General features: G+C 40.9%; 1 protein-coding gene across 2 annotated transcripts in view; it reads right to left on the bottom strand.

Annotated features, from left to right (window-relative positions):
- PLXDC1 (plexin domain containing 1) overlaps positions 1-22,009 on the bottom strand; it is a 73,990-nt gene that overhangs the window by 17,716 nt on the left and 34,265 nt on the right. For both annotated transcript variants that reach the window (XM_069751681.1, XM_069751682.1), the window contains exons 3-6: positions 20,016-20,159; positions 15,914-15,983; positions 15,701-15,823; positions 2,723-2,841 (exon numbers count right to left, since the gene is read on the bottom strand). In XM_069751681.1, coding sequence (XP_069607782.1) covers positions 2,723-2,841; positions 15,701-15,823; positions 15,914-15,983; positions 20,016-20,159 — 456 coding nt within the window. The remainder of the gene's footprint in view (positions 1-2,722; positions 2,842-15,700; positions 15,824-15,913; positions 15,984-20,015; positions 20,160-22,009) is intronic.

The raw sequence follows: 22,009 nt of genomic DNA, 5'->3' as shown, positions 1-22,009 counted from the left end.
GAGAGCCGCTGCCACACTTTTCTGCTGGGGCCTTATCACCAGGGAGAACAAAAGGATCGGCCTCTGAAATCCAACAGGCTGGGTATCAATGGACAGGTATGTTTTAAGCTAGAGTCCCATGATGAGTATTTAGTGCATTTTAGATGTTGCATATTTTCAGCACCATTTTTGCACCTATTAAGTAAATTGGCTTACTTGCGGTTTTTTGTTTTTTTTTCATTGCGCTTTTGAATGCGTTTTCTTATATATATGTTTTTATTGCATTTTTGGTGCTACCTTTTTATTTCTTGTTGGTATGTAATCTTTTAAATAAAGCTGTTTTTGATACTTCCTGGTAAGGCTACGTTCACACTAGCGTTCGGCTAGTGTGCGTCGCGCTAGCGTCGGGCGACGCAGCGGCGACGCACGCGTCATGCGCCCCTATGTTTAACATGGGGGACGCATGCGTTTTTGCTTGTTGCGTTTTCCGACACGTGCGTCTTTTTTGACGCTAGCGTCGGACCAAGAAAACGCAACAAGTTGCATTTTTCTTGCGTCCGATTTTCGTCAAAAAACGATGCACGCGTCGAAAAACGCAGCGTTTTTGCGTGCGTTTGCACGCGTTTTTCGGTGCGTTGTGCGTCGCGTCGCCGACGCAGCGGCGCACAACGCTAGTGTGAACGTAGCCTAATTGATTGCACAGAACTTTATTGATGCCGTTATGTACAGATCACATTTATTGTTGATGTGTATCTGATGCGGTAACTCATTAAAAATGCATTTGCATTTTTACTTGCGATTTTTCTGCAAATAATGAAAGTTTTTGGGAAAAATCTGTGCATAAAATTCAGCGTACCTACATGAGAAATTAAAATGTTGTGGGTTTGTATCACGCACCACAGGTCAGTTTACACCAAATAAAAAATAAGCACAGTGGGCATGAAATTTCTATAAATCCCATTTAACTTCCTGGAACTGTGTTTTTTTTTTTCGATGCAGAGAAAATACGCAGCTTCAAAAACTCATCATGGGCATACAGCATTGAAGAGGTTGTCCACTCCTTTAGCATTGATGACCTATCCTTAGGATGACTTATTCAAATCAATAGGAGGTGCAGTACCCTGCGGTGGCCACTATCAGAAGACGGCTAGCTCCGCTAGTGAGTAATTCCGGCCGGCAACACTAATAACAGTAGATCGTCAGGCTTCTGTGTGTTGGACCCCTAAGGATAGGTCATCAATGCTAAAGAAGTGAACAACCTCTTTAAGGTTTGCAACCTAAATTATGTTCTTTCAGGCCTAGGAACACATCCAGTAGTCCAGTCGGGTTGCCTTTCATTTTTTGTAAACAAAATTTAGACTTAACTTCTCTGGGTTTGTGAAGTCCTCAAACACCACATATCAAATTCTTGACAGATTATTCGGTAAGAATCAGCATTGAGTTTTAAAATACATAACAAAAAGTTCAGAGCCAGAATAATGATTTCATAGAAGTATATTAGTCTGCTTTGGCCAGCTTCACAGGGGTCCTTTGGCTAAGAAAACTCATATTCAGTTGAGGTTAAAAAGAAAAAAAAAAAGCTGCATATAGAAGAGTGGCTACATAGTGTCTGGGGCTTAAATTTGTACATTGCACAGACACCTGATTGATTTGTAAGGACATTGTGTAATTCAAAGTCTCTCAATGTAATATATATGGATCTGCACAAGGCAGGCTAATGTCACTATTCATCAAATTGGCAAACTATGGCAGAATTTAATGACCTTTGCAGTCTATAGAAATTCATTGAGTTTCATGGATTTGCAACTTTAATTAGATTTTCATGCAATTATCACATGACAAGTTTATAACTAAGAAAGGCATGGAGAGAATGAAGTCTCGTGTCACTGGTGCTCAATTACAATTAGATCATGCAAAAGTAAAAATTGAAGCCGCATTGTGACATATGTCTGTGTGTAGCCACAGCCTGACACTGTGACTCTGGCGTGGTACACTGATATGGAAGTCATTTATTTCAGTTCTCCCAAGAAGATATGGTGTAATAAAATATTTATTATACGTCAGAAGATGGTGACTAATTCTCTTGAACTTCAGGTTTGTACATTACTGATATTTATGGAATATGGGGACTTGCAATTTATGGGATTATGATTAAAAAGCATTGTAGTTTTCCAGCTGTCAGCATGTAAAGGGAGGAAATGTAGATGCCTGCAGTGTATAGTTCACCATTGATGAATGTTATTTTATGCTTAGTAATAAAAGGCAATATGTTCTCTGAAAATGGCACAGACACTTGTTGCTGTCTACATTAAAATTCTTATTTCTCTTCTAAATACTTCTGTATGTCAGAGAGATAATTCTTCCATGGGAACTGAATGACACACATTTGGAGCCTCTTTATTCGAGTACAACTTCTCCTGGTACGAGGGGGCAGGGGCGAAGCATGGCGCCAGTGAGTGAGGGCCAAATGAGTAATGCTCAATACGCTCAGCACAACCCCTCATATTTCATGGCACCAGGAGGGGGCAAAGGAATGCACAGCATTATGACAATTCACTATATCATGACTGCAAATATTTATTGTGCGATTCGTGAACACTTTTGATCTGATCTTAGCATTGCAGACGAGACACATTTACATTTTCCAAATTTTTCTAACAGAAATATATATATATTTTTTACCCAAATACAAATATATTAGTGCAGTAGAATAAAAATAATGATAAGAATAGCAGGAAAGTACCTCTTTGTACCCAAACACAATCCGTCCATCATTATACAAGGCAGCTAGAAAAGTGAAGTTTCCTGCACTTTCTCTCTCATGGAGGCGCACTTTGTTCCACTGAACTACAACACATGTTCCTGTCAAAAAGAAAATTCACAGAAAATCAAATTTTTCTTATATATCATGCCCGGATAATTGTCCCATTCACATTTATGTGTATTCTAGAACAGTGAAATTTCTTGTAAATGACCAGACAATGAGAGAAATTGTCTCCTAGAAAGTCGGGGATCTTAACCCTTTCTCTCCAGAACCTGTTTTCGCCTTCGTGACCAAGCCAATTTTTCTCAATTCTAACCAATGTCACTTTATGACATAATAACTCTGGAAAGCTTCAACATATCCCTGTGATTCTGAGTTTGTTTTTTCGTTACATATTGTACTTCATGCTAGTGGTAAAATCTGTTCGATGTACCTTGCGTTTATTTCTGAAAATATCAGAAAATGGCAAAAATTTTGCGAATTTCAAACTTTTAATATTTATGCCCTTAGACCAGCGTTATGTCACACAAAATAGTTCATAAATAACATTTCCCACATGTCTACTTTACGTCAGCACAATTTTTGAAACATATTATTTTTTTGTTACGAAGTTATGAGGTTTAAAAATTGATCAGCAGTTTCTCATTATTCCATAAAATTTACAAAACCATTTTTTTTCGGGATCACATCACATTTGAAGTGACTTTGAGGGGCCTATATGACAGAAAATACCCAAAAGCGAGACCATTCTAAAAACTGCACCTCTCCAGGTGCTCAAAAAACACATTTAAAAAGTTTATTAACCCTTCAGGTGCTTCACATTTAACTTTTTCCCACAAAAATGTTATTTTAGCCCCAAGTTTTTTATTTTCACAAAGGCAGCAAGAAAAATGGACCATAAAATTAGTTGTGCAATTTCTCTGGAGTACGCCGATACCACATATGTCGAGGAAAACTACTGTTTGGGCGCCGTTTAATTTTTGGAATGCAAAATTGCCTGGAATAGATAGCAGTCGCCATGTCATGTTTGGAGAGCCCCTGAGGTGCCTAAACACTGGAAACTCTCCACAAATGACCCCCATCTTGGAAAATAGACCCCTGCAAGGAATTTATCTAGATGCGTGAAGAGCACCTTGAACCATCAGGGACTTCACAGAGTTTTATATTGTTGAGCCATGAAAATAAAAAAATCACTTTTTCCCACAAAAATGTTGTTTTAACCCCAATTTTTTTATTTTCACAAGGGTAGCAGGAAAAATTGCACAACAAATTTTAGCATCCATTTTCTCTTGAGTACACCAATAAGCCATATTTGTTGGTAAACAACTGCTTAGGCACACGGCAGGGCTCAGAGTGGAATGAGTACTATTTTGGCTTGAATAGGATGCCATGCCACATTTGAAGAGCCCCTTCCAAAACCGCAGAAACCCCCCACAAGTGATCCTATTTTGTAAACTACACCTCAAGGAATTCATCTAGGGGAGTAGTGAATATTTTTAGCCCTCAGGAGATTCACAAACTTGTATAACATTGGGCTGAGTAACTTAAATATTACTATTTTTCCACTAAAATATTGCTTTGACTCCAAGTTTGCAATTTTTTAAAAGGGGTAATAGGAGAAAATGAACAATACAATTTGATACCCCTTATGTGGTCGAAAACTACTTTTGAGGCACAGTGCAAAACTCAGAAGGAAAGGCGCGCCATATTACAGTGCAGATTTTGCTGCATTGGTTTGAGAGTGCCATAGCACATTGGCAGAGCCCCTGAGATGCCAGAACAGGAAAAACCGCTCATTAAATTCATCTTGGGGAGCAATGATCTTATTGACACCACAGGTATGTATCAGAATTTTATAACATTGGGCAGCTAAGAAAAAATAATTACATTTTTACCACAAAAAAATTGTTTTAGTCCCAGATTTTACATTTTCACATGGGTAAATGGGTAAAAATGGTGCCAGAATGTGTCACACAATTTCTGCTGAATGTAGCAATAACCCATATATGGATGTATAATACTGCTTACTCACGCAGCGAAACTTTGGAGGGACAAAGCGGTATTTGACTCTTGGAGAACAAATTATTGTAAATTAGTTTGCGGTCTCCATATTCAGAGCCCCTAAGTGCAAGAAGAGCAGAATCCCCCATCAAGTGAGCCATTCTGGAAATATTACCCCTCTGGGAGTTTACATACAGGTGTATTGATGATTTTGACTCCATGAGTGTTTTCCAGAAACAAGCAGCAGTGGATGTTACGGAGTGAAAATTGGATACTGCTATTGTAGTGACCAGTACATTGTGGTGACCAGTACGTTGCAGTGACCAATACATTGCAGTCCCCAGTACGTTGCAGTGACGAATACAGTACAGACCAAATGTTTGGACACACCTTCTCATTTAAAGATATTTCTGTATTTTCATGACTATGAAAGTTGTAAATTCACACTGAAGGCATCAAAACTATGAAGTAACGCATGTGGAATTATATACTTAATTATACTTAACAAAAAAGTGTGAAACAACTGAAAATATGTCTTATATTCTAGGTTCTTCAAAGTAGCCACCTTTTGCTTTGATGACTGCTTTGCACACTCTTGGCATTCTCTTGAATGAGGTACTACCCTTCAAGAGGTAGTCACCGGAAATGGTTTTCAATTTACAGGTGTGCCCTGTCAGGTTTAATAAGTGGGATTTCTTGCCTTATAAATGGTAGGCTTGAGCGAAACGGATCGGACAAATTCAAAAGTCGCCGACATTTGGCAAAGTCGGGTTTCATGAAACCCGACCCGATCCTAGTGTGGGATCCGCCATGCGGGCGGCGATCTTTACGCCAAAGTCGCGTTTCGTATGACGCATTTGGCACCATTTTTTCAGCCAATGAAGGAGCGTGGGCAGAGTGATGACATAGGTCTTAGGGGCGTGGACGCCTATCGCCATCTTGTTGCTTGTGCGCTGTAGCGATTTGCAATGTGTAACACCAGCTTTTCTGTTCAGAGAGAGAGAGAGAGAGAAAAAAAAAAGAGAAAAAAAGCTAGATTTCCCATTGACTTTGCATTGGGTTTCGTGTTTCGGTTGATCCCCGACTTTTCGCCATAATCGGCCGATTTCACTCGACTCGACTTTTGAGATAGTCGGGTTTCGCGAAACCCGACTCGACCCTAAAAAAGTAATAGTCGCTCAACTCTAATAAATGGGGTTGGGACCATCAGTTGTGTTGTGCAGAAGTCTGGTGGATACACAGCTGATAGTCCTACTGAATAGACTGTTAGAATTTGTATTATGGCAAGAATAAAGCAGCTAAGTAAAGAAAAAGGAGTGGCCATCATTACTTTAAGAAATGAAGGTCAGTCAGTCTGAAAAATTGGGAAAACTTTGAAAGTGTCCCCAAGTGCAGTGGCAAAAACCATCAAGTGCTACAAAGAAACTGGCTCACATGAGGACCACCCCAGGAAAGGAAGACCAAGAGTCACCTCTGCTTCTGAGGATAAGTTTATCCGAGTCACCAGCCTCAGAAATCGTAGGTTAACAGCAGTTCAGATTAGAGACCAAGTCAATGCCACACAAAGTTCTAACAGCAGACACATCTCTACAACAACTGTTAAGAGGAGACTTTGTGCAGCAGGCCTTCATGGTAAAATAGCTGCTAGGAAACCACTGCTAAGGACAGGCAACAAGGAGAGGAGACTTGTTTGGGCTAAAGAACACAAGGAATGGACATTAGACCAGTGGAAATCTGTGCTTTGGTCTGATGAGTCACATTTGAGATCTTTGGTTCCAACCACCATGTCTTTGTGCGACACAGAAAAGCTGAACGGATGGACTCTACATGCCTGGTTCCCACCATGAAGCATAGAGGAGGAGGTGTGATGGTGTGGGGGTGCTTTGCTGATGACACTGTCGGGGATTTTTTTTTTAAATCGAAGACATACTGAACCAGCATGGCAACCACAGCCTCTTGCAGCAGCATGCTATTCCATCCGGTTTGCTTTTAGTTACATAGTTACATAGTTACATAGTTACATAGTTATTAAGGTTGAAGGAAGACTATATGTCCATCTAGTTCAACCCATAGCCTAACCTAACATGTTGATCCAGAGGAAGGCAAAAAAACCCCATGTGCAAAGAGTAAGCTCCACATTGGGGAAAAAAATTCCTTCCCGACTCCACATACGGCAATCAGACTAGTTCCCTGGATCAACGCCCTATCAAGGAATCTAGTGTATATACCCTGTAACATTATACTTTTCCAGAAAGGTATCCAGTCCCCTCTTAAATTTAAGTAATGAATCACTCATTACAACATCATACGGCAGAGAGTTCCATAGTCTCACTGCTCTTACAGTAAAGAATCCGCGTCTGTTATTATGCTTAAACCTTTTTTCCTCCAACCGCAGAGGATGCCCCCTTGTCCCTGTTTCAGGTCTATGATTAAAAAGATCATCAGAAAGGTCTTTGTACTGTCCCCTCATATATTTATACATTAAAATAAGATCACCCCTTAGTCTTCGTTTTTCCAAACTAAATAGCCCCAAGTGTAATAACCTATCTTGGTATTGCAGACCCCCCAGTCCTCTAATAACCTTGGTCGCTCTTCTCTGCACCCGCTCCAGTTCAGCTATGTCTTTCTTAAACACCGGAGACCAGAACTGTGCACAGTATTCTAAGTGTGGTCGAACTAGTGACTTGTATAGAGGTAAAATTATGTTCTCCTCATGAGCATCTATGCCTCTTTTAATGCATCCCATTATTTTATTTGCCTTTGTAGCAGCTGCCTGACACTGGCCACTGAATTTAAGTTTGTCATCCACCCATACACCCAGGTCTTTTTCATTGACGGTTTTGCCCAGAGTTTTAGAATTAAGCACATAATTATACATCTTATTACTTCTACCCAAGTGCATGACCTTACATTTATCCCCATTAAAGCTCATTTGCCATTTATCAGCCCAAGCTTCTAGTTTACATAAATCATCCTGTAATATAAAATTGTCCTCCTCTGTATTGATTACCCTGCAGAGTTTAGTGTCATCTGCAAATATTGAAATTCTACTCTGAATGCCCCCTACAAGGTCATTAATAAATATGTTAAAAAGAAGAGGGCCCAATACTGACCCCTGTGGTACCCCACTGCTAACCGCTACCCAGTCCGAGTGTGCTCCATTAATAACCACCCTTTGTTTCCTATCCCTGAGCCAGCTCTCAACCCACTTGCACATATTTTCCCCTATCCCCATTATTCTCATTTTATGTATCAACCTTTTGTGTGGCACCGTATCAAAAGCTTTTGAAAAGTCCATATACACTACATCCACTGGGTTCCCTTGGTCCAATCTGGAACTTACCTCTTCATAGAAACTGATCAAATTAGTCTGACATGAACGGTCCCTAGTAAACCCGTGCTGATACTGGGTCATGAGGTTATTCCTCTTCAGATACTCCAGTATAGCATCCCTTAGAATGCCCTCCAGTATTTTACCCACAGTAGAGGTTAAGCTTACTGGCCTATAATTTCCGAGTTCAGTTTTTGTCCCCTTTTTGAATATTGGCACCACATTTGCTATACGCCAGTCCTGTGGCACAGACCCTGTTATTATGGAGTCTTTAAAGATTAAAAATAATGGTCTATCAATGACTGTACTTAATTCCTGCAGTACTCGAGGGTGTATCCCATCCGGGCCCGGAGATTTGTCAATTTTAGTGATTTTTAGACGCCGCCGCACTTCCTGCTGGGTTAAGCAGGTGACATTTAATTGTGAATTTTTATCACTAGACATTTTGTCTGCCATGGGATTTTCTTGTGTAAATACTGATGAAAAAAAGTCATTTAGCATATTGGCTTTTTCCTCATCCTCATCCACCATCTCACCCAGACTATTTTTAAGGGGGCCAACACTATCATTTTTTAGTTTCTTACTATTTATGTAGTTAAAGAATATTTTAGGATTATTTTTACTCTCTCTGGCAATGAGTCTCTCTGTCTCAATCTTTGCTGCCTTGATTTGCTTTTTACAGAATTTATTTAATTTTCTGTATTTATTTAATGCCTCCTCACTACCTACTTCCTTTAATTCCCTAAATGCTTTCTTTTTGTCACTTATTGCGCCCCTTACAGCTCTATTTAGCCATATTGGTTTCCTCCTATTTCTAGTATGTTTATTCCCATACGGTATATACTGTGCACAGGTCCTATCCAGGATGCTAATAAACGTCTCCCATTTTCTTTGTGTATTTTTGTGTCTCAGGATATCGTCCCAGTTAATTGCACCAAGATCCTCTCTCATCCGTTGGAAATTTGCCCTCCTGAAGTTTAGTGTCCTTGTAACCCCTCTACTACACATCTTTTTAAAGGATACTTGAAAACTTATTATTTTGTGATCGCTATTTCCCAAGTGACCCCCAACCCTTATATTTGATATGCGGTCTGGCCTGTTGGTTAATGTTAGGTCTAGCAGTGCCCCCCTTCTTGTTGGGTCCTGAACCAGTTGTGAAAGGTAATTGTCTCTCATAATTGTCAAAAACTGATTACCTTTGCTGGAACTGCAGGTTTCTATTCCCCAATCTATTTCAGGGTAGTTGAAGTCCCCCATAATAATGACTTCTCCTTGAGTCGCAGCTTCATCTATTTGCTTTACGAGGATATTCTCCATTGCTTCCATTATTTTTGGAGATTTATAACAAACCCCTATCAGTAATTTATTATTTTTTCCCCCTCCCCTTATCTCCACCCACAGGGATTCTACATTTTCATTAAATTCACCTATATTATCGCGCAGGATGGGTTTTAAGGATGATTTTACATATAGACACACCCCTCCCCCTCGCTTATCTGTACGGTCATTTCTGAACAGGCTGTAGCCCTGCAAGTTAACAGCCCAGTCATGGCTCTCATCCAGCCACGTTTCAGATATCCCCACCATGTCATAATTATGCTCCAACAACATTAGTTGGACCATCATTTATTTTTCAACAGGACAATGACCTCAAACAGACCTCCAGCCTGTGTAAGGGCTATTTGACCAAGAAGGAGAGTGATGAGGTGCTACACCAGATGACCTGGCCTCCACAGTCACGAGATGGTTTTGGGTGAGCTGGACAGCACAGTGAAGGCAAAAGGGCCAACAAGTGCTAAGCATCTCTTGGAACTCCTTCAAGATTGTTGGAAGACCATTTCCAGTGACTACCTTTTGAAGCTCATCAAGAGAATGCCAAGAGTGTGCAAAGCACTCATCAAAGCAAAAGTGGCTAATTTGAAGAACCTAGAATATAAGACATATTTTCAGTTGTTTCACACTTTTTTGCTAAGTATATAATTCCACATGTGTTAATTCATAGTTTTGATGCCTTCAGTATGAATTTACAATTTTCATAGTCATGAAAATACAGAAAAATCTTTAAATGAGAAGGTGTGTCCAAACTTTTGGTCTGTACTGTATGTTGCAGTGACCAGTACATTGTAGTGACCAATATATTAGGCCCAGCTTATGCTTCTGGAGACACGCCCCCGTAATTTAGGCAGGCTGTCATCACTACAGAAATGCCAAACATGTGGTTTAGGCACACTGTGGGGCTCAGAAGGGAGAAGGGCGTTTGCATTTGGGAGCGCAGAATTCATTGGATTTGTTTTGGGGTTTGAGGAGCTACAATGCTTTTTCAGAGCCTATGTACTACCAGTAACGTGGAAGCCCCCTTTACTTCAGTTAACCGGTGACGGACCTGAGTAGGGTTTTTTTTGTGTGGATTGAGTTTAAGCTTTTATTGGGAACACTAGCTGAAGAGCCCGGCGTTGCCTGGGCATAGTAAATATCTGTGGTTAGTTATAGCACGTCACTTCTCTTATTTTCCCATTACGCCTCTCATTTTCCCAATCACATCTCTCATTTTCTCCCTCACACCTCTCATTTTCTCCCTCACTCCTCTCATTCCCGCCTAACACTTGTCATTTCGACCTCACATCTGTCATTTTCCGATCACTACACTATTTTCCCTCACTCCTCTCATTTTGCACTCACACCTTTTCATTTTCACCTCACACCTCTCATTTTCACCTCAGTATATACATGTTTGTCATCTCCCTTATATATAGTATACACCTGTATGTCATCTCCTGCATATAGTATATACCTGTATGTCATCTCCCCTGTATATAGTATATACCTGCTGTGTGTCATCTCCCCTGTATATAGTATATACCTGTATGTCATCTCCTCCTATATATAGTATATACCTGTATGTCATCTCCTCCTATATATAGTATATACCTGTATGTCATCTCCTCCTATATATAGTATATACCTGTATGTCATCTCCTTCTATATATAGTATATACCTGTATGTCATCTCCTCCTGTATATAGTATATACCTGTGTGTCATCTCCCCTGTATATAGTATATATCTGTGTGTCATCTCCTCCTGTATATAGTTTACACCTGTATGTCATCTTCTATATATAGCATATACCTGTATGTCATCTCCTCCTGTATATAGTATATACCTGTAGGTAATCTGCTCCTGTATATAGTATATACCTGTGTGTCATCTCCTCCTGTATATAGTATATACCTGTATGTCATCTCCTCCTGTATATAGTATGTACCTGTATGTCATCTCCTCCTTTATATAGTATATACCTGTGTGTCATCTCTCCTGTATATAGTATATATCTGTGTGTCATCTCCCCTGTATATAGTATATACCTGTGTGATCTCCTGTATTAGACCTCGTTAACACGTTATTTGCTCAGTATTTTTACCTCAGTATTTGTAAGATAAATTGGCAGCCTGATAAATCCCTAGCCAACAGGAAGCCCTCCCCCTGGCAGTATATATATTAGCTCACACATACACATAATAGACCGGTCATGTGACTGACAGCTGCCGTATTTCCTATATGGTACATTTGTTGCTCTTGTAGTTTGTCTGCTTATTAATCAGAATTTTATTTTTGAAGGCTAATACCAGACTTGTGTGTGTTTTAGGGCGAGTTTCGTTTGTCAAGTTGTGTGTGTTGAGTTGTGTGTGGCGACATGCATGTAGCGACTTTTGTGAGATGAGTTTTGTGTGGTAACATGCGTGTAGCAACTTTTTGTGTGTCGAGTTGCATGTGACAGGTTAGTGTAGCAAGTTGTGTGCAGCAAGTTTTGCGCATGGCGAGTTTTGCGCGTGGTGAGTTTTATGTCTGGTGCCTTTTGAGTATGTGCAAGTTTTGTGTGAGGCAACTTTTGCATGTGTTGCAAATTTTGTGCATATGGCAATTTTTCCGCATGAGCAAGTTTTGCGTGTGGCGAGTTTTCCATGAGGTGAGTTTTGCACTTGTGGCGAGTTTTGCGTGAGCCTATTTTTTGCATGTGGCGAGTTTTGCGCGTGGTGAGTTTTGAGCGGCGACTTTTGTGTTTCGACTTTTATGTGGCGAGGTTGGCGTATGTGTGGTGAAATGTGTGCTGAGGGTGGTATATATGTTCAAGCACGTGGTAGTGTGTGGCGCATTTTGTGTGTGTTCATATCCCCGTGTGTGGTAAGTATCCCATGTCGGGGTCCTACCTTAGCAACTGTACGGTATATACTCTTTGCCGCCATCGCTCTCACTCTTTAAGTCCCCCTTGTTCACATCTGGCAGCTGGCAATTTGCCTCCAACACTTTTCCTTTCACTTTTCCCCATTATGTAGATAGGGGAAAAATAGTTTGGTGAATTGGAAAGCGCGGAGTTAAAATTTCACCTCACAACATAGCCTATGACGCTCTCAGGGTCCAGACGTGTGACTGTGCAAAATTTTGTTTCTGTAGCTGCGACGCCTCCAACACTTTTCCTTTCACTTTTTTCCCCATTATGTAGATGGGGGCAAAATTGTTTGGTGAATTGGAAAGCGCGGGGTTAAAATTTCACCTCACAACGTAGCCTATGACGCTCTCAGGGTCCAGATGTGTGACTGTGCAAAATTTTGTTGCTGTAGCTGCGACGCTTCCAACACTTTTCCTTTCACTTTTTTCCCCATTATGTAGATAGGGGCAAAATTGTTTGGTGAATTGGAACGCGCGGGGTTAAAATTTCACCTCACAACGTAGCGTATGACGCTCTCAGGGTCCAGACGTGTGACTGTGCAAAATTTTGTTGCTGTAGCTGCGACGCCTCCAACACTTTTCCTTTCACTTTTTTCCCCATTATGTAGATAGGGGCAAAATTGTTTGGTGAATTGGAACGCGCGGGGTTAAAATTTCGCCTCACAATATAGCCTATGACGCTCTCGGGGTCCAGACGTGTGACTGTGCAAAATTTTGTGGCTGTAGCTGCGACGGTGCAGATGCCAATCCCGGACATACACACACACATACACACACACACACATTCAGCTTTATATAGTAGATTTTACATGACATTTGGGATCACATTTGTCCTGCACTCTACGCTGAGCACTTACTTTGGGGTTTCCATCTAAATCTCGGAGTGATGTGATTCAGATGAAACCCCAGAGGTATCCATCGTGTGGTATTTAGATTACTTTATTAAGGTCGGTGCGATTACAGCAATACCAGATTTATATCGGGTTTTAATGTTTGGCTACTGTCACACACTAAAAAAAACGCTTTTTTTTACAAAAACAAGTTTTTGCATTGCCATATTTAAGTAGCTTTAATTGTTCCATATTTCGGCCAACAGTCATGTGAGGGCTTGTATTTTGTGGGAGAAGTTGATGTTTTCTTTGTACCATTTTCGGGCACATGACATTTTTTGATCGCTTTCTGTTTAGATTTTTGGGAGTCAGAATTCAGCAATTGTTTTTTTTTCATTACTGTTCCGCATGTGGTAAAATTAATAAGGCAGCTTTATTTTTCGAATCAGTGCGATTACAGCGATACCACATTTATATTTTTTTATGTTTTGCCGCTTTTACACAATAAAAACTATTTTATAGAAAAAATCATTGTTTTTGCATCACTCTATTCTGAGAGCTATAACTTGTTTTTCCACTGATTGAGCTCTAATGGTGGTTTGTTTTTATGGGACAAGGTGACCGTTTTATCTGTACCATTTTGATTTCCATTTGACTTTTTGATTGCGTTTTATTACACTTTTTGTTCGACAGTTTGATGAAAAAGCAACATTTTTTGTTCCCTTTTTTTTTACGGTGGTCACTGAAGGGTTAACTATTGTTCCGGATGTTGCCATACCAAATATGTGGGGTTTTTTTTTATTTTTATTTTTTTTTTTTTATATAAATATAAGTATTGGTTTAGGCTATGTGCACACGTTCAGGATTTCTTGCAGAAATTTCCTGAGAAAAACCTGAAATTTTCTGCAAGAAATCTGCATGCGTTTTTTGTGCATTTTTTGTGCGTTTTTACTGCGTTTTTGGTGTAGTTTTTTTGCAGATTTTTCCAGACATTTCCCATTGCATTATATAGTGGGAAATCCACGAAAAATCCGCAAAATTAATGAACATGCTGCGTTTTTTACCCCGATGCGTATTTTTCATGGAAAAAACGCATCATGTGCACAAAAATTGCGGAATTCATTCTAAATGATGGGATGCATATTGTATGCTTTTTTGCGGTTTTATAGCGTTGTTATAGCGAAAAAATGTAAAAACGCGAAAAATCAGCAACGTGTGTACACAGCCTTAATATGTTTTCTTTTGTGTGTGTTTTTATAGTTTTAATTTTTTTTTTTGTACTTCAGTTTTTATTTTTCTGATCACTGGTATCATGCTTTGCAGTGCATGAGACCTGTCAGTTTTACACTGGCAGATTGCCTGTTAGGGCAGAGACAGACTGCCGCATTTCTCGCGCTAGAATCGCATCGTAAATGTCGTACTGGCTGTCGGCTCTCCTGACCTGAGCTTAATAATAATAATAAAATAATCTTTATTTTATATAGCGCTAACATATTCCGCAGCGCTTTACAGTATTCCACAATTTATCATCACTGTCCCCAATGGGGCTCACAATCTACATTCCCTATCAGTATGTCTTTGGAATGTCTTGACAGCTGCATAGTAATCCATCACACTGTCTTTCTCAGGTCAGGAGAGGTGCCAGGCCAGTCCGTGCCCTGCGATGCAATTCTTGCACGAGAAATACGGCAGTCTGACTCTGCCCTTAGGGTACCATCACACAGTGGCATTTTGATCGCTACGACGGCACGATCCGTGACGTTCCAGCGATATATCCGTGACGTTCCAGCGATCTCGCTGTGTCTGACACGCTCCTGCGATCAGGGACCCTGCTGAGAATTGTACGTCGTAGCAGATCGTTTGAAACTTTCTTTCGTCGTCTAATGTCCCGCTGTGGCGGCATGATCGCATCGTGTAACAAAGGTGTGCACGATATTATATACGATGTGCGCATAGTAACCAACGGCTTCTACATCGCACATACGTCATGAAATTATCGCTCCAGCGTCGTGCATTGTAAAGTGTGACAGCAGTCTACGACGCTGGAGCAATATTGTTACGATGCTGGAGCGTCACGGATCGTGCCGTCGTAGCTATCAAAATGCCACTGTGTGATGGTACCCTTAGGCTAAGCTGCTGGCTGAGTACAACAGGGCACCGTAGTTGGCAGCCCCATAGGTCATCTGACCTCCAGCTGCCATGACCATGACAACGCTCGACTCCCCCATGATGTGATCTAGAAGATAGCAAAGGGTTAACATCATTGGGATCTGATCCAATCAGGCCCTGATGATGTCACCTGTCAGAGCTACTGCTCTGCACTGAAATCACAGCACCTGCAGGACCCTGGGGTACTTGAGCGCTGCGAGACTGCTGTCCGTAGAGAAACGTTGGTGCTGCGCAAGACCCGGCAAGCACCACCGTTTATCTACAATGGACAATCGGGAAGCAGTTAAGAAAGATGTGCATAGGATATAAGGGAATTGCAAAGCGATCACAGAATAATTTGCTCTAGATCAGTAGTGGTCTATTGCAGAAGTCTGCAGCGTTTCTATAATATTGCACTTACCATTGTCTCTGTACCTGATTGTAGATTCCTTGGAGAAACTTGGGTTGAAATTTGCCATGAGAGGTGCTACATACTGTGTTGCCGTTAGCATGCTGTGAAGGATATCACCCATAAAGATAAAACCTGAAAGTAATCCAGATATTGTTTATAACTTACAATACCTGATGCGTATATAATTAAATTATAAAACAAACAGTATTTAATTACTTTTACCTCCAGTAGCTATTGTTATGTGCCTCAATGGATGCCCATAAAAAGGGAAATCAAAGGAAAGAAGAACTCTCTGTGGACAAGTGAATAGAAAAACAAACAGATAATATATAGACTTCAGCTTGAAAATGTGTAATTTACAAAAATATACATTTTATGCATCGTTGCCTTTAGCTTTTTAAGGATATGTTCACACACAGTTTTGCTGTGTTTTTTTTTTTTTTTTTTTTTTTAGGAAAAATATAAATATAATCGAAGGAAAAATGCAGTTGCAATCCCACATTAAAATGTGCCAAGCCAAGACCCCGGAGAACATGATTTGGGTCGGTTTTTACCATCCCCAGTCTTGTGATTGCCGTTATTCACCGAATAATGGTGATCGCAAAAAAAAAAGGGGGTCCGATTTCTCCCAACCCAACCCCGGTCCCTTCGCCTTCTCCAGACTCTCTAGCTCCGTTCCCCTGCCTTCCACGGCATCTTCCCAGAAGAAAATGGAGGGCGTATGCGCGGTGCGCCGCCGAGATCTGCCGACCAGCACCCGGCAACAATAGGAGATTTTTCCTATTAGTTCATTTTGATCACTGTAATTGACACTACCACAGTTATCAAAATAAAAAAAAATAGTAAATCAAACCACCCTTATCACCCCCTTAGTTAGGTAAAAATAATAAAATAAAAACATGTATTTTTTCCATTAGGGTTAGGCTTGGATTAGGGTTAGAGCTAGAGTTGGGCTAGGATTTGGGTTAGGGTTAGAGCTGGGGTTAGAATTAGCTATGGTTAGGGTTGTGTTGGGGTTAGGGTTACGGTTGTGTTGGGGTTATGGTTGTGGGGTTGGGGTTACGGTTGTGTTGAGGTTAAGGTGGTGTTGAGTTAGGATTGAGATTAAGGTAAGGGTTGGGATTAGGGTCAGGGCTGTGTTAGGTCTGGAGTTAGAATTGGGGGTTTCCAGTATTTAGGTACATCAGGGGGTCTCCAAACGCGATATGGCGGCCGCCATTGATTCCAGCCAATTTTACGGTGCTCCCTCCCTTCTGAGCACTGCCATGCACCCAAACAGTGGATTTCCTCTACATACGAGGCATCGGCGTACTCTGGAGAAATTGCACAACAAATTTTGTTGTTCATTTTCTCCTGGTACCCTTGTGAAAATAAAAAAGTTTGGGTGTAAAGTAAACTTTTTGTGAAAAAAATTAAAATGATCATTTTTTCTTACCACATTGCTTTAGTTCTTGTGAAGCACCTGAAGGGATAATAATAAACTTCTTGAATGTGGTTTTGAGCACCTTGAATGGTGCAGTTTTTAGAATGGTGTCACTTTTGGGTATTTTCTGTTATATTGACCCCCCAAACTCACTTCAAATGAAGTGAGAAATGGTTTTGTAAATTTTGTAGTAAAAAATGAGAACTCGCTGGTCAACTTTTAACCCTTATAACTTCCTAACAAAAGTTCTGAAGTTGTGCTGATGTAAAGTAGACATGTGGGAAATGTTATTTATTAACTATTTTATGTGAAATAACTGTCTAATTTAAGGGCACAACAATTAAGGGCACAACAATTAAAAGTTTGAAAATTGCAACATTTAAACATTTTTTTTGCCATATTTCCGTATTTTCAGAAATAAATGCAAGTGAAAGAAATTTTACCACTAACTTGAAGGACAGTATGTCACGAAAAAACATTCTCAGAATCAGTGGGAACCGTTGAAGTTTTCCAGAGCTATAACCTCATAAAGTTACAGTGGTCAGAATTGTAAAAATTGGCTTGGTCATTAAGGACAAAATTGGCTGTCACTAAGGGGTTAAAACACTTATATTCACCTCCCATGCCGGCGCCATTCCAGTGGTATCGGCACTTGTGTTCCCAGGGTACATATGCAGTTGTTATGTCATGTGTAACAAATCAGCACTGGCGTCACTGTCCTCGTCTTCGGACATTTAAGTAATCAAAGAGGGAATGAGAACTCCGGCTGGCTGCTCACTCCCTCTGGACTACTTATACGTCCAAAGGAGGAGACACTGAAGCCAGCGCTAATCAGATGCAAAGCTCACTTGACATAACCTCACGTGAGCCTCGGAAACAGGAGTGCCGACACCACTGAAATAGCGGTGACATGGCACTTGAGTAAAAGTTAGTGATGAATATACTCGTTACTTGCGGGTCCTCCGAGTAATTTTTAGTGCTCAGAGATTTAGTTTTCTGCGCCGCAGCTGAATGATTTACATCTGTTAGCCACATAAGTGCATGTGGGGGTTGCCTGGTTGCTAGGGAATCCCCACATGTAATCAAGCTGGCTAAGAGATGTAAATCATTCAGCTGAGATGAGGAAAACTAAATCTCCGAGCACTAAAAAATACTTGGAGGCCCCCGAGCATGCTCAGGAAATCTCGAGTAACGAGTACCGTATATTCGCTCATCATCACTAGTAAAAATGTTTTTATGTTAACGGGGGCAAACATTCAGATTGAGAAGGGGTTGTCTTAGTAGTGGACAAGAAACCTCACATATACAGTGATAAAAGGTTGTGTGCATGGAAACTATAAGGTGACACATTATTCCTGCTTCTTCGCACTACAAAGCCGTGGGCCTGTGTGTGCTTTGCAGGAAATTACTTTTTTCCCCAGAAGAAATATGGCTTAAAATGTGGACCTGTGGATATACAGTAAGGGTATGTGCACACGTCAGGTTTTCTTGCAGAAATTTCCTGAAGAAAACTGGAAATTTTCTGCAAGAAATCCGCTTTTTTTTTTGCGTTTTTTTCGCGTGTTTTTTTTAGCATTTTGCAAGCGAAATTAGCTTGCAGAAAGCTAAAGTTTTCCAAGCAATCTGTAGCATCGCTTGGAAAACTGACTGACAGGTTGGTCACACTTGTCAAACATAGTGTTTGACAAGTGTGACCAACTTTTTACTATAGATGCTGCCTATGCAGCATCAATAGTAAAAGATAGAATGTTTAAAAATAATAAAAAAAATGGTTATACTCACCTGCAGACAGCCGATCTCCTCAGCGGTGTCCGTTCCTATAGATGGTGTGTGTGCAGGACCTTCAATGACGTCGCGGTCACGTGAGCGGTCACATGAGCAGTCACGCGACCAATCACAAGACGGCGACGTTATCGCAGGTCCTTCACACACACCATCTATAAGAACGGAAGCGGCAGCATGCACCGCTGAGTGGCGGGAAGACTCCGGGGCCATCGAAGGTGAGTATATCACTGTTTTTTATTTTAATTCTTCTTTTTTTTTACCAATTATATGGTGCCCAGTCCGTGGAGGAGAGTCTCCTCTCCTCCACCCTGGGTACCAACCGCACATAATCTGCTTACTTCCCGCATGGTGTGCACAGCCCCATGCGGAAAGTAAGCAGATCAATGCATTCCTAGGTGTGCAGAATCCCCGCAATTCCACAAATTTAATGAACATGTTGCTTTTTTTTCCGCAATGCGATTTTTTTTTTCGCGGAAAAAAATGCAACATTTGCACAAGAAATGCGGAATACACTGAATACACTGTAAATAATAGGAGGCATATGTAAGCGTTTTTTTCGCGGTACTGAACATGTGCACATGGCCTAAGGCTGCCACGCACATTAGACTAGGGTCGGTTGACTAATGTGTATCGGAGCCTTCCTGCTCTCCTGCAACAGATGATGTCAGCTGAGAGAAGTGTTGGAAGGATGAAATGTAAATGTTCAGTGCTTTTGTTTTCAGGAGAGATAAGTCGCAGCCAGAGATTTCAGGCATTTTTTTTTTCACTTTTCTCCCAATTGAATACAAATAATTGTTTGGCCAACTTTCGTATATTTACTTATTGTGTCTTTTGGTGTGATATCTCAGCTCTCTACAACTTGGAGCTTGCGTGTAGCAGTAATATATCCTAGTACATCAACCTTTTCACTTTGATTTTGCATTTAAACGCCTGGAAACAAGCTGCCATGCAACACATAGAAAAATCTCAGACCCTCTGCACTACTGTGGCTAAATGTGTAAATAGGATTGTCGGCAAATTTTTCCGTGTACAGCAACAGTTTCTTTGAATTCTGGGTAGTATGAGCTCAAATGTACTGTTTGTCGAGGCTAAGACTCGGCACAGGGGAGGTCTCACCGAGGCTTGCCTGTGTGCACTGGATAGGATGGTAAGTACTATGGCTTTTTTGGTGTCCTCTTGCAGTAGATCCACCAACATGTTTTCACCTTGCAACTCCGAAGGTCCCAGCACTTTGGAGGAATAGTATCTGTGACTGTTCTCCTGCAAAGAAAAAAAACAAATATTTGACTAACATAAAAACAGATAAACAATTCCTTGGCTTCTGATTGCAGTGGTGACTGATGTCTTATTTCAGTTAAAAGGGTTCTTACAAAATAGTAAATTATCCGCTACATCTTATTGATAGCTGAGGTCTGGACCGCAGGGACCCAAAGGATTCTGAGAATAGGGCTCTGAAACCTGCAGAACCCTGTCTTGAATGGAGCGATGGTGCATATTCTCGACCTCCACTTCATTTATTGTCTATTTATTATCTATGGGACTCCTAAAAATAGTTTGCCTTTCTTTAGAAAATAGGTGTAATCATCAACTTATATTTTCATTAGAAATCAAATCAGTTGGCGATAAATATTTTACAACTAATGTTCTGTTTGCAGATAGTAAAAAAAAAAGAGATGGAGTGCTAAAATTAAATGTAGGATACTATAAAATCAAAATCGCATAGGTCAGGTTTGTCCAATAGCTCCACAGCAAGCATAAGAAAGCTGTCGATCCACAACATCAGTGCCAGACAAACTACCGTACATTCTTTTCTTTCCTCCAGTGCCAGGCAATGTATTACATACACCATGGAATCAGCAGTGCTTTGTTCTAAGTTAAAATGACGAAACCAGCTGGACACCAACTGTGACCTTTCCAATGTTATTTGATATGCCTTTATAACTTTATTTAATCCTGCTAGTATAATAAAGTACAAGCAGAATCCACTTAGAGCAATGCTGCATGGAATAAGATTAAACTAGGTTATTTGTGATATTTAGATTTTAGCAGGAGCTCAAGCAGAGGTAAATCTACTGTAGAAATATACAGCATGCCCTGGTTTAGAGATGAGGTGCTCAACTAGGGTTCCAACCCGTCTACAAGCAAGTAAGGGACATCCTAACGGTTAAGGTACCGTTACACTAAACTATTTACCAACGATCACGATCAGCGATACGACCTGGCCGTGACCGTTGGTAAGTCGTTGTGTGGTCGCTGGTACCTTTAATGTTTCGGTCCTAATTATTGGACCTTCATCAGAACAAATTGCCATGCGGTATCCTCGTATGTTCTGCCAAATTGCAACATGCGTCGCTGTGGAATGGCGCTATTCACTGCAATTTGAGTTAAATTGCTCAAGCAGAGATAAAACATCTGAAGATGCTGGGACTGTGAAGGAAGTTTGATCAGATCTCTTAATGCACTTATAGGTGCATTGTCAAGGAGATTCAGTGTCAGAGAATAGGACACTAAAGGTATCTTCACACATAACGAGATCGTTAACGATATCGTTGCAACGTCACGCTTTTTGTGACGTAGCAACGATCCCGCTAACGATCTCGTTATGTGTGACAGCGACCAACGATCAGGCCCCTGCTGGGAGATCGTTGGTCGCTGGGGAATGATCAGGACCTTTTTTTTCACCCGCTGTCATCGCTGGATCGGCGTGTGTGACGCCGATCCAGCGATGTGTTCACTTGTAACCAGGGTAAATATCAGGTTACTAAGCGCAGGGCCGCGCTTAGTAACCCGATATTTACCCTGGTTACCACTGTAAAAGGTAAAAAAAAAAAAAAACAGTAGATACTCACATTTCGATGTCTGTCACGTCCCCCGCCGTCAGCTTCCCTGCACTGACTGTCAGCGCCGGCCGTAAAGCAGAGCACAGCGGTGACGTCAGTGCGGGAAGCTGACGGCGGGGGACGTGACAGACATCGGAATGTGAGTATGTAGTGTTTTTTTTTTTTTTTTTACTTTTACAATGGTAACCAGGATAAATATCGGGTTACTAAGCGCGGCCCTGCACTTAGTAACCCGATGTTTACCCTTGTTACCCGGGGACTTCGGCATCG

The sequence above is a fragment of the Ranitomeya imitator genome, chromosome 2 (assembly GCF_032444005.1).
Source record: "Ranitomeya imitator isolate aRanImi1 chromosome 2, aRanImi1.pri, whole genome shotgun sequence".
Classification (NCBI taxonomy): Eukaryota; Metazoa; Chordata; class Amphibia; order Anura; family Dendrobatidae; genus Ranitomeya; species Ranitomeya imitator.
This window is presented reverse-complemented; position numbering and strand designations above follow the sequence as displayed.